The sequence below is a fragment of the Podarcis pityusensis genome (genome assembly GCF_964106645.2).
Source record: "Podarcis pityusensis genome assembly, chromosome: 16".
In the NCBI taxonomy this organism is placed as follows: Eukaryota; Metazoa; Chordata; class Lepidosauria; order Squamata; family Lacertidae; genus Podarcis; species Podarcis pityusensis.
Genome location: NC_138041.1, coordinates 18,309,350 through 18,326,611, shown reverse-complemented (window position 1 = coordinate 18,326,611; position 17,262 = coordinate 18,309,350). Strand labels below are relative to the sequence as shown.

The window sequence follows — 17,262 nt, the reverse complement described above, 5'->3', positions numbered from 1 at the left end:
CATAGGTCAAAGTTAATGATAGACTAAGATTAAAGATCAAGATTAAAGATGTTTAAAGAAATGGAAATTTGATATTAAAAGGGAAAAAATTTAACGTTATATGATACTAAGATCAAAGATTAGGTTTAAAGAAGTTGAAGTTATATATTTTAATGTTTTATTAAACTAAAGATTGGGATTAAAAAAGTGGAAAAGAAACTGCTGGACAAATAATTTGGATGGGAATACAAAAGAGGGAGGTATGAGGAAGTCTAGAAAATAAGTAATTTAAAAATGGGAATGGAAAAGAGAGTTTGTTTTTTTTAATTGTTACGTTTTTTTGTTTTTTATTGTTGAGTTTTGTATTGCTTTTTGTGTGTGTTGTTTTCTTTTTTGTTGTTTAAAACTTTAATAAAAATTATTTTTAAAAAAATAATAAACTGGGAGGAAGAGAACCATATATGCCACCATGAGTCCCTAATGAGAAAAGCAGGATGTTCTTGTAGCCATAATCTGCTCCATGCCAATCCTTGCCTGCTGCAGCCATCCTGAGGCTGCTGGATGTGGAAATGGGGAAGCAAGCAAAGTGGAATGAATGTCCACACTTTTCATTCTAAGAAGGAGGAAGCGAATGCAGTCAGGGCTGTCTTAAGCATATGCAGTGCCGGGGTGCAAAGATCCGCCCCCCCAGCCCAGGGCAACAAAGCAACCCGAAACATCGGTGTCTGTAACTGAGCAAAGCCGGGCACCTCGTGGTGTACCTCACTCACAGTACTGAGGAAAAGAACCACCAGTAATGTTTCCCTGTTCACCTAAACACAATGCTTATACGTCAAGAAGAATTATGGGATATCCTTACTCAGGAAGAGCTCTGCAGCATCAGACTAAGAGCCCATCTAGTCAAGCATTCAGTTCCTACAGTGACCATCCCAGAAGTTTATGGGAAGCCCTTGTGCAGGACATGAGCACCTTAGCTCTCTCTCTGTCATTCCCCAGTAACTCATATTCTGGCTGCATACATACCAAACATTTAAAGCACTTCTGAAGCACCCGCCCACTCAAAAAGAATCCTGTTAACTGTAGTTACACATCAGAGCGGCATTTTCAAGCATCCTTCAGTTCCCAGGATTCTTGTAGTACGTGCGCACGTTAAATGAGCTTTGAAGTACGGTGTGCACAGTCTCAGAGGCATGCTGTCTCTGGCACTGGAGATCATAGAATTGTGGAGTTGGAAGGGACCCCAAGAGTCATCTAGTCCAACCCTCTGCAATGCAGGAATCTCAACTAAAGCATCCATGACAGATGGCCATCCAACCCCTGCTTTAAAACCTACAAAGGACTTTTGTTTTCCTCAAATTCCTGGGCAGCACCTGGCACTTCCCACCTGGAAATACTTAAATCTAGTTCTGCATCACACACCAGATACTCTAGGAAGCCCACAACCATGACAAGACAGCCACCCCAGCAACTGGCATTCGGACAAACACAGAGGTTTCTAGGTACTGTAGCTGTTATAACTAATAGCCACAACAGACCTTTCATGAACATGTCACACACATCATCTAAGCCTGTAGCCATCATCACATCTTGTAGCAACAAATCTCATAGTTCAACTATGTACCACAGGGGCAGATATTGTGGTGCACCCCATATTATGTTGTTGGAGCACAATTCGCATCAGCTCCTACCAGCCCCCCATATCCGATGGCTTGGGTTGGTGGGAGTTGTAGTTCAACAACATCTGGATTGTACAGGGTGAATAAATTTGTGCCTATGAATCTCCCACCATTGTGCTTCATTGGATGACTAGTGTTACGGAAGATGTGCAGTGACGGCGATCCCATCCCTGTGGCTGTTAATTGCCTACATTCATTAAATGCTACGCGAGGTATATTTACATTGCAAGCTTATGCATGTCTACGCAGAAGTGCACCCCGTGGTATTCAAGAGGACTTGCTCCCAAGCACACGGACAATCACAAACGTCAGGCTACCAGCCTATTCACTGGTATATCCCGCTGAAGAATCCCACACAGGACTTGGGAGAGGACAGCACTGTGAAGTTGCAATGCGATACACACTTTACTTGGAAGTCACGAGGCTTCCTTTCTGAACAGGCAGCTCTGGGGCTGCACTATACACAGATTGCAAAACAAAAAGGCTCCCCAAATGCAAAACAAAAGGCACCCCCAAAATGTCTTTTTTTGCCCGCCAACTTCTCAGCCACACAAGACCAGCCCTGACTCCACTCATTCTCCCCTTCACTGCCCCCCAAGAAGCCCCGACTTCCAGCATCCCTTCCTGCAGATGCCTCGCAAATATTTCTCCGTCCCCCGCGGTGAGGCTACCTAAGCCGGTATCTGCCACTGGCCACCACCAAGTCCTGATAGTACTTTGCGGCCAGCAAGGCCGCCACCAGTGCCAAGACCCAGCCAGGGCAAACGCAGCAGAGTAAGGTGCCGGGAACTCCCACCGCCAGCCTCGCAGGGCGCCATTTCTGGAGGAGCATGGGGGGAGGCCTCGGGGGGCCTGGGGCTCCCCTCTTCTCCCCTGGCCATCACCCGCTGCCATGGCCGCTTCTCCAGACTCCAGCTCTCGGGCCCCAGACTCCTGGCCTGGTGCCCCTGAGAGCCCGGCACCCTGGTGCCCCGCACCACTACGGCCTATGGGTAAGACGGCCCTGAATGCAGTGAAATTAGATCATCACCCCAAACTCTTCAGTAGCTTAACAGGAAACTGAGTTTGAGTAAAATGTATGCTTGCAATCTTGACAGTCCCTTTTAAAGTAACATGTCCTGAATGAGATCCATTTCCTATAATTAACACCCTGCCTCCTGCCATCAGGAAATGGCTTGATAGTTAACCGAAACATGCTCCTAAGGGCCCCATTAGGCTTCCTTCCTCCCTCAGGTCAAACCCCTCCTTTCTTTACTCAGCTCTTTTTCTGAAAACAAGTCTTTCTTTGTATGATTTCTGTTTGGAAAGAAGCTATCTCAGGTGAGAGTTGGGCAAATCTGTCAAAGTTTCCAATTCTTCCAATCTTAAATTTTCCTTTCAGGACTGGGCCACCCATGAAGAATGCTGAGGCCGTGCCCCCAAGAGCGTCTCACCCACCCCTGCCAGTGACAGAGAAGTGGTGGCAGCAGTGGTGGAAGCTTCCGGCAAGATATTGCCAGAACCTGCCACTGCCACTTCACAGGCACTGCCATGTGACTCAGGTAAGGGAGGCAGCAAGGTGGCAGTAGCAGCACCTTCCCGTTTCGCCTCAGGTGGCAAAAACATGATGCGCCACCCTGTTTACTTTTCCACATTTCCACAGCAATTTGCAGATTTTAAAAAAATATTCACAGAAATTAATCAGCATTTCAGTGTGCATATCTCCTAATAAACACATTTTTGCAGTCTAATGTACACCCTTTTGCAAGCAAACTTCCCTCATACAATGCATTTTGTTTGTTATTTTCACCTGTATCGGCATTATGTGGACATTATACACCAGTGTGTGCCTTTTGTACACATTACTTGGCTGGAGAACTATATTCCCTGGAGCCAGTGTGGTGAAGCGGTTAGAGTGTTGGACTAAGTAACTAGGGCTCAAATCCCCACTCAGCCATGAAGCTTGCTGGGTGAACCTGGGCTGGTCACTCACTCTTAGTCTAACCTACCTCACAGGGCTCTTGTGAAGATAACATGGAGATGAACAGAACTATGTATGTCACACCTTGGGCTCCCTGGAGGAAGGTGGAATATAAATGTAAAGAGAAAATAAATAGCAAAATTCGGCAAAATGCAAATTTCAAAGGATGGCTGCCTTTCCATTCACATCTCATTTCAGAAAGTTCAGATTAGGTCAGCTGGCCTTTAAATGTGAACGGAATTGAATTTTGCATCCATCTCTACCAGAGTCACTGTGGGCCTCCTCCTCTGCGCACAGGAAATGCTGCAACAGAATTTGGCTGCACCCAATGCACACACAGGGCAGGATTAACCACATGCCCCAATGGTGGTTGATGGGCTGGAGGCGGAAAGGCAGAGTCCGGGAATAAGTTCCTCCTTTTTTAAAGGGGAGACAGGTTGGAAATTACCCATTTAACTTTGCAAAGCCATGGTGACCTGATGGAGAAGTGAGGGCAAGGCCAGCATCTTACTTCACTGCCCAAGTATTTCCATGTGCCAGCAGTAAGGACAAGATGCATTGACGTCACAATGCCAGCTCAGCTGGTTAGAGCATGGTGCTGATAAAGCCATGGTTGCAGATTCCATCCCTGTATGGGACAGATGCAAACCCCTGCATTGCAGGGGGTTGGACTAAATGATCCTCATGGTGCCTTCTGACTCTATGATTCTATGATAACTTATATGCTAAGCCCCCCCCCCAAGGCAAAGATGGGCAAAATAGCTGCCCAGGAAATGTGGTTGGAGGTTTCCAACCTAGAATCTAGGAAGCAAATAAGTAAAGGGAGAGAGTGATTTATCAAGGGTAGGGATTAGGAAATGCAAAGTTAGAACACTTGGACTTTGCGGCAGGAAAGGGGTATATAGAAAGAACATTGTTAACAGATTCTATGCGACTGCCCCCTCCCCAGTTAGGCAGCCCCCACCCCAAACAGTAACATATCGCCGCAAGCTTTCTATGGCTTCCTTAACACTGGTGTCAGAGTTACATTTGCTTGGGATCGGGCCTATGCACAAGGACACAGAGACATAGGAAGCCTACTTAGACAGAGATGGCTCATCTATCTCAGCATTGTCTACTGTGGATGGCAATGACTCTACAGAGTTTCAGGCAGGGCCTCTCCTAGTCCTACCCAGATGATGTTGGGGATTGAACCTGGGACCTTCTGCTTGCAAGGGCTCTCCCACTGAGCTATTGTCCTTCCCCACAAGTTGTGTCAAGATCCAAATGAAAAGGACTATAACTCAGTGGTAGAGCATCTTTTCTATGTGCAGAAAGTTCGTCCCATGGCATTTCCAAGCAAGATTGGGGGGGGGGGAACGACCCCCATGTGCAACCCTGGGGGAGCTGCTGGTAGTTAGGGCAGACAATACTGAATCAGATGAATTTATAAAAGGCAAGTTCCTACGTTCCTATGGAAGCCACTGGGGCTATATTTGTGCCCTGGAGTCTCTAGCTGCCCATGCATCCGTTCGGGCCCTTCAGCCAATGAACACACCAACAATACTTGCCAACATCTGCAGCAATATTCACTCTGAGCTGACACTGTCAGTACTTCTCTGAATTAAAACTCACCACAACCTTAGAGGAAGGAAGTGGTGAGATGCAGTTCAGATTAGAATTAAAACACTGAGCTGGCCTGCAAGAGCAAGGGTAGGCAAACTTTTGGAGGCCCCAAGGGCTGCAGTGGTTGGTTTGGGGACCAAGCACACCTTGCAGCCCCCTCCCAACATATAGAAACAGAGACTAAGAGCTCCCTCTTTGATTTAGCTTTTAGTTCTTCTCCTTGACTTCTCTAGCAATGGAGCAGACGGACCCCTTCTCCTTCTTTCTGAGCAGAGCCAGTGAGATGACTCTGCTCAGCCTTCCAGTCCACCTGGATTCTGATTTAAGTTGGAGATGTCCTAAAATTAATTCCATAATTGGAGAAAAACAGTCGAATTTGCATTTCTCATTGCTCTGTGCTATAGTAACATCACACAAGTATGCACTGAGCCACCAAAACACTGCAAAGAAGCAAACCTGACTGTGCATTTCTTGCATGTGTTTTACTGATGTGCGCACATACACTCCTGTGGACTTGCATAAACTCTACACCAAACAGAATTTTAAGCACTTGTGCACACAATCCCATTGAGACTGCAACCTTGCAATATTTTCTTAAAGCCTACATGCACATCAGTAGCATGGCAAGTCATTGAGGGGAAGCACAAATGGAGGGACGTAGCTCAGTGGCAGACCATCTGCCTTGCATGCAGAAGGTCCCAGATTCAGTCTCCAACGGCATCTCCAGGTAGGGCTGAGAAACACCCTTGCCTGAAATCCTGGGAATGTTGCTGCTAGTCAGTGTAGATGATACTGAGCTAGATGGAACAATGGTATGAGACAGCTTCTGCACAGGAACATTACAAGCTTCAGGGTTTTTAATTAAAATTAAAGGAACAAGGGGTAATTCCTAATGCACTGGTACTGCTTCAGAAAGAAGAAATCTAGCAAGAAAATCAAATGAGATTTTTGGGAGCATTCTTAAAATATGCATACAAGCACACGCATGTTGTTATGTGAGCAGGGCTATCAGTGCAGCAATATCCTGAGGCAACACCTGGATTTGACAGAGTGTCAATAGCCTGGCAATATGTTGCCATGGGAACTAAATTGCTAGCCAATTGTTTCTGGATACAGGACCATTCCTATTTTTAATGTTCTGAAGCAGCTCTTCTCCTGCCATCTGAAAAGCAAAGGATGTCATCCAGGGGTCTGTGCAAAGGGAAGACGGTCCAGACTGAGAATAGACACAGAGAGCAGAGTTTGGGGTTCTTAGGGTGCTGGCAGTCACCCTAAAGTCTTATATGAGAGCAGAAGACATTGGCTGGGTGCCTCCATCCCCTCCACACAACTGGTATATCTGTAAATGGCTCTCAGAGTTATAAACTGGCAGCGAACCCCCAGCTGTCTCATTCCAAAGGGCACCAAGCCTGAGTGAGTGCAGCGCTACTGGAATTTAGGAAAATGGGAAGCTGTCTTATCCTGAGTCTGTCTGACCATTAGTCCATCAAGCTCAGCATGGCCTACAATGACTGGCAGTGGCTCTCTGGGGTTTCAGGCAGCATTTTTTCCCTAGCAATTCTTGGAGATGCTGGGCATTGAAGATGGGACTTTCTGAATGCAGCGCAGATGCTCTACTCCTGAACTGAAACTAGGAGCTTCTGCATGCAGTGCAGGTATCAGATGCTCAGCCCCACAACTATGGGGTCCATCCCCTCAAAATAAAGTACGGTATGTTTCTAGTCCACGTTTCTGAACAAAAAGTCTGATTTACTGTAAATAGGAAGATTCCTTATACTGGAACTGCCCATTCATCCATTGGGACTGGTCATTCATCCTATTTCCTTGACTGGCAGCAGCAATCCAGGGTTTCAGATGGGATCTCTCATAGCACTACTTGGAGACATCACAGTGTTAAAACCTGGGACCTTCAGTTAGCTAAACACATATGCTCTCCCATCGAGCCAAGGTCCTTCCCAAAATTTCTCATGCTCTGGAGGGGTGCCCACAATGATATATATATTAATCTCCACTTTGAGGATTTGGTTTGAGTTGGAAGTTCAGATTATGTAACCCACATTTAAATTAAATTTTAAAAAATACCCTCTCCCCGACACCCACCCATGCACAAGTGTATTTTTAGGGTCCTCCCCTCCCTCCCTTCTCCTCCCAAAAAACCCACAAGAATTTTGGCTCTAGGCCTGAAACGGTCTTGTGTACATTGGCTTCCAGAGGTTTAAGTGCACTTAGTTTGCACTGTACAGCATCCATGGAGTTTCCCTAGGTCCTGGTTGGGTGGGTGAGGGGGGCATCATAGTGTGATGACAGAACATCTGCTTTGTATGCACAAGGTTCCAGCTTCAATCTGTGGCATCTCCAAGTAGGGCCAGAAAAGACCACTGCCTGAAACCATGGAGAGCCACTACCAGTCTGTCTTGACAGTCCTGACAGCTAGACGGAGCAATGGTCTGATTTTGTGCAAGGCAGCTTCTTATTAAAAGCAGCCCGTTATTCAGAAACATGTGGTCTAGAACCTTGTTTTATTTGGAGGGGAAGAGCCATAGCTCCATGGTACAGGGTTGGACTTAGTCTGCGGCAGCTTCCTCTCTAGTCCACAGCCAGCCCCTGCCCACTTTTCTCTTTCTGACCCACTCCAGTCTCCATCTCACAGCAAAAAACGATCGGAGAGAAGGAATCAATGGGCTGGAGAGGCAGCAGATGCTGTTTGTTTCCTACACGTCGGCAGCACAGATGTCCGAGTAATTACTGCCGGAAGATGCTGCTTTTACCACACCGGCTCTATTTTGGGTTGACAAAGGAACTGCTGCCACCCTCCATCTTCCTCCCACCCTCCGGCCGCTTGATAAGTTTCCTTTGCACAGAGCAGTTCAGTGGCCAGAGCTGTGGGCTGCTAAATTAAGCCAGTGTGGAGGAAGGAAGCCCCTCTTCTCACTTGCGTACCACAAACATGCATCTGTGTGAGCAATGAGCATATAGGCAGAGGATTGGGGCCACTGCTAGCACTACTCAGAGCAGATCTGCTGAAATTCATGGAGCAAAGTTGGTCATGTCCATTCATCTCAATGGAGTCTGCTCCAAGCAACCCAAGGTGAGATGAACCAGTCAGACCAGACCATGACTTCAGATGGCCGGTAAAGCATTCTCATCAGCAGCCTGGTGATGATGCTCTCCAGGTATTGTATTTATTATTTTATTTATATACTGCCCTTCATCAAAAGATCTCAGGGTGGTTCACAGAATAAAATACAAGATAAAACACAGTAAATAATTAAACCAAAACAACAAAACAATAGCCCCCACCTTCCCACAGATACAATTAAAAGGCTGTAGGATGTCAATCAGCCAAAGGCCTGGTTGAAGAGGAATGTTTATGCCTGTCGCCTAAAAATATATAATGAAGGCGCCAGGCGAACCTGGGCATTTCCCACACACCCCTCATCCAGCTGGATGCCACCATCATCCTAGGAAAAGAAACAATAAGCCAATGGAAGGGCCTTGTGTAAGAACATATGAACATAAGCAGAGCCTGCTGGAACAGGCCAGTGGCCCATCGAGTCTATTGTCCTGTTCTCATGGTGGCCACTCAGGTGCCTGTGGGAAATCTGCTGGCAGGACCTGATCCCAAGATCCCTCTCCCCTCCTGTGGGATTCAGAACCATTGTTGCCTCCGACCATGGAGGCAGAGCAGAGGTATTGTGGATCCTTATCCTCCATGAATTTGTATGTGGGAGTTTTGGCTGAGGAGGCAAGATCTGGTGGGATGTTAACGCTTTGAGCCTCCACCCCCACTCCACCCCATGCTCAGCTTGTATATATGTGTGAATAAAATTATATCTCCTAAGGACACCCCAGTCTCTGCTGTCCTTCATTCCTAAAGAAATCAAACTCTGGGTAAGTGCCTGGAGTCTCTCACTGCTCCGAGATTGGGGCAGTGCGCAATAGTACCATCTATTCATTTATGACATTTCATTTCATTTCATTTAGGAAACACTTGCCCTGAAACTTCCCAAAGTGATTTAACAATAAAGACATATCTAAAAGCAATGTAAAATCCAATGCAGATGTCGACTGGGATAAAAATTACTGCTCCTCAGCCATTGATGAGTTCAAGGCAGTATGCATGCTTATCTCTCTTTCTCTCTGGATGCACAACCAGTGGCCAACCAGATGCCTCTTCTGGGGAGCTTGAAAGCAAGACCCGAGTGCAAAAGCAGCCATTCTCCCCACTCATGTTCCCCAGCAACTGGGATCCAAAGGCACACCACCTCCAACACAAAGCCATCAGGATTGGACCCTTCGATAACCTTATCCTCTACACAGGGGTGCCAACTTGAATAAAATATTGGGGGAGCCCAGGTAAGCCCTGCCCTGCATAATCAATCACAAAACACATCAACTTCAGAAGGGGAGGGCTGGCCACCTCAAATATTTTATGGGAGGGGCCAAAGGATCCTCGGCTCCTAGGAAGAGACTCCTATGCCTCCGTTGATTTGCCCAGCCTCCTTCTAAAGCTGATGGGACACCATTGCATCCTAAAGCAGCAAATTCCTCAGTTTGGTCTTCCCAAAGAGATGGGGAATTGCTCTAAGGTCCCTTCACTGAGCTTCACGGATTCGAACCTGGGGTCTTCTCAGTTCCAGGTTCACCACTGTCACCACTATGCCACACTGGTGCACAATGAACGTGTATGGACACGGAAACATATGAGCTAGTGCATATGGACAGTGGTGTGGCTCTAGTGGTGAAAATATCAAGGCGGCCCTTGTTTGAATCTGACCTCTGACACCATAAACTCACCGGCTGGCCTTAGACAGGGGCACTGTCTCTTTGGCCACAGCCACACCATACATTTAAAACAGTCATGGCTTTCCTCTAAATAATCCTGGGAGGCATAGTTTGTTAAGGGTGCTGAGAGTTGTTAGGAGGCCCCTATTCCCCTCACCGAACTACAGTTCCCAGAGTGGTTTAACAATTCATTCCTCTTCACAGGGAGCTGCAACAATTGTGGGCAATAAGGGCCTCTTAACTGCTGCTATCAGCGATTTAACACCCTCTGCCCCTTGACATCCTATGACCTTTTGGGGGCGGGGTTATTGGGTTGTTGTTTTTATTTTGATTATGTATTTTGTGGTTTTATATTATGATTTTATTCTGTGAACCACCCTGCGGGTATAGGGTGGCATATAAATCCAATAAATAATAATTTAAATGTATGGTATCAGTGGGGCCTAAGTTACCTAATTGTGTTAGAAGGGGAGGCCATTTTAAGCATGTTCCTTCATTTTTTAAATGTGTACCTCAACTGATTGCTCATTGGAAGAGCACATACATTGTGCCCCAGAATGTTTTGTGAGGACACTTTAGTTAGGCTAATAAAGACATTGCCCTAATATGGTTTTCAGAAATAAGTGTCTTAGCAGCACCATGGAAAGAAGACATCCCACGCTGCTCTGCTGACCTATGAGTCAGGCCTGAGCTGCAAGGCCCAAGCGAAGAAGGGGAGCCAGTGGCAGTTTAGCCTGGCCTGTTTGCCCCCCTTCTGGAGAGCCAAACCTCTGTCCTCCCAGTGTGAGAGAGGCTTGGCCTTCAAGGATAATGTCAGGCTACATTCACACAGTACATTTAAACAGTCAAGGCTTCCCCCAAAGAATTCTGGGAGCCGTAGTTTGGACAGGGGGCTGAGAGTTGTTAGGAGGCCCCTATTTCCCTCACAGAGCTATAGTTCTCAAGAGCAGTTAATGTTCAGTCCCTCTTCACAGGGAACTATGGGAACTATGCATAGGGAAAAGACATCTTTGCTGTCAATGCCCCTGTGGTATGTAAACAAACAGAAATGAATCTGACGTGCTAATGATGTGAACGTGCTGATGCAAACAGCTAGAGGAGAAAGAGCCGTGAAATGCCCCAGAGAAACAAACAACTTCACAGCAATCTAAGGCGGCAATGTTGGTACAGCCTTAGTTGGATAGAACCTAAAATCCAAAGGTGAGTTGGCATTGCGCAGGTGTTCTGGGAGGCTGCTTCAGTGAGGGAGAGTGCAAGTCATAAGACAAGTACGGCAGAACTGAGTGTCATTGCTGCAGTTGCAAGCCTATCTTTGCCACCATGAGGACTAGAAACCTACTCATGCTTGGTTTGGTTTTTTGGAAAGAACCCTACTCAAACCCTGTGTGGAAATTCAGCTCTCAGTACTCATTTCCAAGCTTGCATTCATAAGCAGTGCAATCATCGAAAACACTCATCACAACCCAGATTGCCTTCCCTCTTCCACATCTCCCTCGTTCTTTTTCAAAGCCCCCTTTCAGTATCTCCCCCGGGTGCTGCTGCTGCTATCCCTGTCCTTCGAGTTACTCACCTTTCCGGAAGGTTAGCCTTGGCATCTGATCTGTGGCCAGAGCAGCAGCAAACATCAAGAGGCAGCCCAAGAGGTGGGAAGACTGTCCGGAGTTCATGGCTGGTTATTAGCAGACGGCAGTAGCTGGGTTGGTTGAGAGTGGTGGAGGGGCAGCTAGCTTGGTAGCTGTTAAAGCAGAAGAGGAGAAAAAAGGAAGTCAACCACCAGAAAGAGAACGTATTTGGCCAACTGCTTGTCTGGAGCGGAACTGTGTTGGCTGATCAGAAGGCAGATTTCTAAATACTGTGTGCGGTATTTTGCTGCCATGATGGCATCCTCAGAGTGTTTCTGCTTGTGGTTGTTCCAGTGAAGCAGGAAGGAAAAGAGGAGGCCTTTCTACACAATGCAACGCAGAGACCACGGCTGGGAATGGAATTAACCAAAGAAGAAAGCAGAATCTTAATTCTGAATTAACTCTGCAGTTTAGACTGGATCTGAAATCAGTTTACCAAAACTACTGTCTTGGTTTGGAAGGAGTGGAGAGACAGTTTCATGGAAGGGGTCTCTCCAGAGCTGGATTACCCAACAGGCAGACTGAGCACATGCTTAGGGCAACCCCTCCTCCCCAAAATGAGAAACTTTGCAAAAAGCTTGACATTTGATATTTCGAAAAGGAAAACACTAAAGTAGGCATCGTGGGGGAAACCAGAATTGTAAACGAAATCTCCCCCCATTCTTCTGTTCTCCTTGTTTTTCTGTTCATCCTGAAATAAACCAGGGGACGCCCCACTAATGTACACTGAACCAGAGTAAGGAAGCCAGATCCTGTCCTGTGTTACACATGGCATCTATGCATGTACATTTCAGCATACATGTCAGTTTTGTGTCATTTTGAAAAATAAAATTATATTTCATGGTTTAGTATTGTTTTTATTTATTTTTAATTTTAATTATTTGTACCCCACCCATCTGGCTGGGTTTCCCCAGCCACTCTGGGCGGCTTCCAACAAAGATTAAAAATACATTAAATTTTGAATTACACAGGTTGGGGGGGGGATGCAAAATAATCTTTTCATTGGTTAGGACTTCTAAAGGTCTTAATCCAGCCCTGGGTCATAGAATTGTAGAGTTGGAAGATACCCCAAGGGTCATCTAGTCCAACCCCTTGCAATGCAGGAATCTTAGCTAAAGGATCCATGACAGATGGCCATCCCACCCCTGATTAAAAACCTCCAAGGAAGGGGAGTCCACAATCTCCTGAGGGAGACTGTTCCACTGTCGACAGCTCTTATTGTCAGAAGGTTCTCTCTGTGTCTTCCTTTGGTCCTGTGGCAGTCTTTCTACTACCCATATACAGTAAATTTGTCCAGCTTAAGGACTGGCATGATAGAAGCTTGCACCAAGTAAGAGAGCTTTATAAACACCCTTTATCCATAGAGGGACTTCCCACGAAACCTCAAGGCATGCATGTCAATTAACTTCACATTCTTGACAGTCATTTTATCAGCAATGAAACAAGCAAAGATATAGCACTGAGAGAGCTCAGCAGCTTTGAGCTCTTGATGCTAGAATATGAACACAGTACAAAGGGTCTGGTCCCAAAAATATATTCTTTATTAAATGACGAAACAACCAGCTCTTTTCATTTTCTCCGAAAGTGCTTTGGAAATGTGATATTGAGCAGTCTATCACACATGAGTGCTGCGCTGATATATGGCATAAGCAACTAGTTAAATCAATTTCTGCAATGGCCAGAGAATGCCATTTAAATTGGATCCACCAATGGGATCTTACCTCTCTGCGCCTGGCACACATTTCTGGCTCCTAGGGCTATAACTGCTGGAGAGGCTGTGAAATTAGGTTTTTCTTACATATACCTGTGCTGGGATTGCCCCCACATTGTTTCATATTGGACTGTGATATTTGCTTGAATAAATGCTACAAAGCATTTATTTGCTGTAACTGCAAACAATTATGTGACTCTCACTCTGCAGTTGGCTCTTCTCAGTATATGGGATGGAGAAAATGGGGATTTTGTGTACAAACCTTTGATAACTTTCTTTTGGTCAGACCAGGTTTCAAATCCCAACTTGGCCATGAAGCTCACTGGGTGGTGATCTTGGGCTAGTGACTGCCTCCCAGCCTAACCTACCTTGCAGGTTTGTTGTGAGGATAAAATGGGAGTGATAAGTATGCATACCACCTTGAACTCCTTGGAAGAGAGGTGGGATACAGATGTAATCAATGATAAATAAATAATAAATAAATTGGCTAAACACACTGTGGAGTATTGTAACGGTGGGGAAATTATCAGTTGCATTAAAACTGGCAGAAGGAAAAGCTAAACTGATGAATTTCTTTGTGGTCTGGGACCATTCCACGGAGTATGTTAGAACACATGGACAGAAAGCAAATCTGTCTCAGGTGTTTCTTAGACAGGCGTTTCTTTGTTCAACCCTGATGCTCTCCTAGAACAGCGGAAAAAGGGATCTCAATGCTTTGATAGTACCTGGGCAGATGAAACTGAAATGTTGTAACTGCAGGTACCAATTTTTTTTTGGGGGGGGGGGAGGGAGAGAGAAGAGATGTTGCTTGCATCTGATTTACTTCAATTTGAGCATTAGCCGTGCATCTTATTTGCCATATTAATGTTTCACACTTTCATGTTTGGAATCTCTCATTCTTCTATAGGGTAAAAACTTTCGCAATAAAAATATGCAGAAAAGAGGAAGACTTAAGGGACAAGTTTATCATGCCCTAGGTGAAGATGGCAGGGAGTGGGGAGTTCTGCAAGGCACCAAACAAGGAGTTGCCACTAATCCTGGGACTGTGGGAAAGATCCACTGAAAACAAATGGTAGCAAAAACCTAGGAGGGAATCTGAAGTCATAAGCTTCCCATGTGGTCTGGTACTGGCACAAAATTCAGAGCAGTCTTTGCCACCTGGTGGTCTTCAGCTGTTTTGGGCTATGGCTCCCATCATGGTACCAGAAGCCTGGTTTAAAGCTTATCCACCATAAGCTGTAAAGAATGTTTTCTTTCTTTTCTTTTTTTACTTTTTCAATCCTTTATTATTTTTTCAATATTTGGCACAGATGGACTGGACATTCAATACAGTATTGTAAATTCTTTTCATTGTTGGCAAACCAGTGACCAGAAATGCTTAGGAATTGCATCGGACCACAAGGGTATTTGCGAAATCAGAGGGAGTAATTTGCCTTCTTGTTTCTTAAAGATTCCTGCACTGCAGAGGGTTGGACTGGATGATCCTCGTGGTCCCTTCCAACTCTATAATTCTGTGATTTGTATCAGGTGCTGGAGAAAGTCTCCCGCATTTTACCTGCTCCGGCCAGTTTACTTAGAGCAAACAGGAAGAGAGGTAAGGTCAAGCAGGCAGCCTTTCACCTATTGGTTTCTCTGTTCAAACTGGCAACTCCTCCAAAATTATTGGCATATGCCAGGAGATTACTTGAGCATTATGCAGTCCGGCTCATACATCCATGCCTTTGTCTAAACTGGTCCCCCAATTCTCCTTCTTGGTTTAGGTTGGAGCTTTTTGTCCATCTACTGAAACTTATGCCTTCAGGTGACCAAAGCTTGACACAGATGCTTAGCCAATTAAATTGCCCCTGGAAGGCCCTGAAGTAATCCCAAAGCATCCCAAGGAATTTGCCTTGTGTTGCAAGATTACAACGCTCTGTTGGATAATGAAAACAATACTGTAGCATAAGAGCAACCTGTCTGGCAACTCTGGCATTGGCACCTGCCACGTTTATCAAACATGTCCTCAAATTACGTACTTTAATTACAGACAAGTAATTTTATGCAGATGAGCAATGGCCCTGCAGCCCATTATATTTGGCCACTGTGCCTACTTGCAGCCACATGCCCCTGCCTTAAGTCCACCCTTGTCTTCAACTCTTGGAGCTTTTCCCTTGGAGATGCCGCCAAGCTGAGCCTTTGCCTCCCTCCAGTCCTATTCCCAACACGCTAGCCTCTACCCCACATGTCATGTGCCGCTGGCTAGACTATAATCAAATGCACAATCTGACAAAGTGGAATTAAGCCTACAACAGCTCAAGTTGCAAACACAGTAAGGGCCAAGCTCTTGACAAGACACCTTTCCTGCACTGAGTAATTGCATGAATGAGTTCTAGAGTAAACCATGGGTGCAGGAGCCCTGGCCTGGATTGGGACCACAGGGCAAAAGGTCCCTTAGCAGTGGGGCCAGGATTCCAAGCTAGGTGGGGAAGTGCACCTGCTAAGTACTCTAAAACCTAAGGAAAATATTAGGACAATGGTTCCTGTAATGTTGCTTATGTGCTTTTATAATTATTTAAGAAAGGGGTAAACACACAGAGAGAGATGCAAATGATGTTAGTAGTAGTAGTACCGATATTGCAAGACATATCCAAATTAGCATCTTTCTCCCATCCCATAATACCTTTCAGGCCTGGCCCTTGAAGTGCTGAGTCAGCTGCCTGTCCCTCCTCCTCCTGCTGCTGCTGCTCTGGGTGTTACAGAGATCAACCTCAGAAGCCGCCAGGTGACAAGTGGCTGACAGAGGCAGGACAGGCTGGTGATAAGGTCCAGCCAGAGCCGAGTCATCCTCATTTCCTGGCATCGCCAGAGCCCGCCTGCAAAGGTCAGCTGCTTCTTCTTTGCTGAGCCTCAGCAGCCTTCATATGACTTGAAAGCAGGCGGTGGGGGAAGCCAGCAGTTGTGCAAGGAAGAGCTATGGAAGCCCTGCTACCGGGTGAAGGGAAGCAGTCAGCTGGGGCTGCTTCCGACACACCGCTCATTTGCATTTCCTTCCATATTTTGGAGCTCCAGAATTACCCAAGTCTAGTTCCAAAAAGTGACAGTGATGTATTAGGAGCACATCGTCGTTCCATTTTCTGTTTTCAAATTTTGTACGGAACCCTTTTTTTGCATGGCCAGGTTGCCACACCTTTCCATTCCTAGACCCCTTTTTATGCATCTGTTATACATGAGCACGTTGATATAACAAGTCATGCCCCTTCTTCTTCTTCTTAATTCTTTGTGTGTCCGTGTCTAATCCTGTCCCTTTCTAAAATTCATTTATTGGTGTGTGTTCTTCTTTTTGCAAATCTATCAAATAATAAAATAAAATCGGGATTAAGGGGTTCAAAGACAGTGGGTAGGTGGGTGTGCTATGTATGTCTCGGTGGTGTAGTAACGGTGGCACTCACCCTTCTTCAGATAGGAAATTTGGGAGGGGAAGAGAAAGAAATATTCCTATTTTCATCTGAGGAATGTTGGAAGGTATGAACTCTCCCAGCCCTACCTAAAGACGCCATTGGGGTCTGACCCTGGGGCCTTCTGCAGATTGGAATTGCATGCGGTTCACATTTCAAAGCAAAGTAATCTAATTTGTACTTCTCAGATTAATATATGTGGATTGGAATGTAGTTACCCTTCAGACTTCTCTCAAGTGTCAAAAGCCAGGGTAAAGAGGTAAGTCTTTGGCATTTGCTGGAAGCTTTATAATGAAGGGGCCAGGCACACTTCTCTGTGGGGAGAAAGTTCCACGATTACGGGCTCCCACAGAGAAGGCCCTCTCCTGGCTTAATAACGTTTGGGATTTGACTATAATGAGAAAAATAACATCTTATCTAAGAGCAAGAATCTCGAATGATTATAGAAGCAAATCATGGGAAAGCTGGTTGCCCTTTATACAACATCACC

General features: G+C 45.8%; 1 protein-coding gene across 10 annotated transcripts in view; it reads right to left on the bottom strand.

Moving 5' to 3' along the window:
• SEMA4A (semaphorin 4A) overlaps positions 1 to 17,262 on the bottom strand; it is a 78,401-nt gene that overhangs the window by 24,997 nt on the left and 36,142 nt on the right. For 9 of the 10 annotated variants that reach the window (XM_080984224.1, XM_080984228.1, XM_080984222.1 and 6 more), the window contains one exon: positions 11,576 to 11,740. In XM_080984224.1, coding sequence (XP_080840350.1) covers positions 11,576 to 11,672 — 97 coding nt within the window. In that variant the 5' untranslated portion in view covers positions 11,673 to 11,740. Of the gene's footprint in view, positions 1 to 11,575; positions 11,741 to 15,997; positions 16,125 to 17,262 lie in introns of those variants that run through there. The other variant, XM_080984223.1, reaches the window with a different exon arrangement.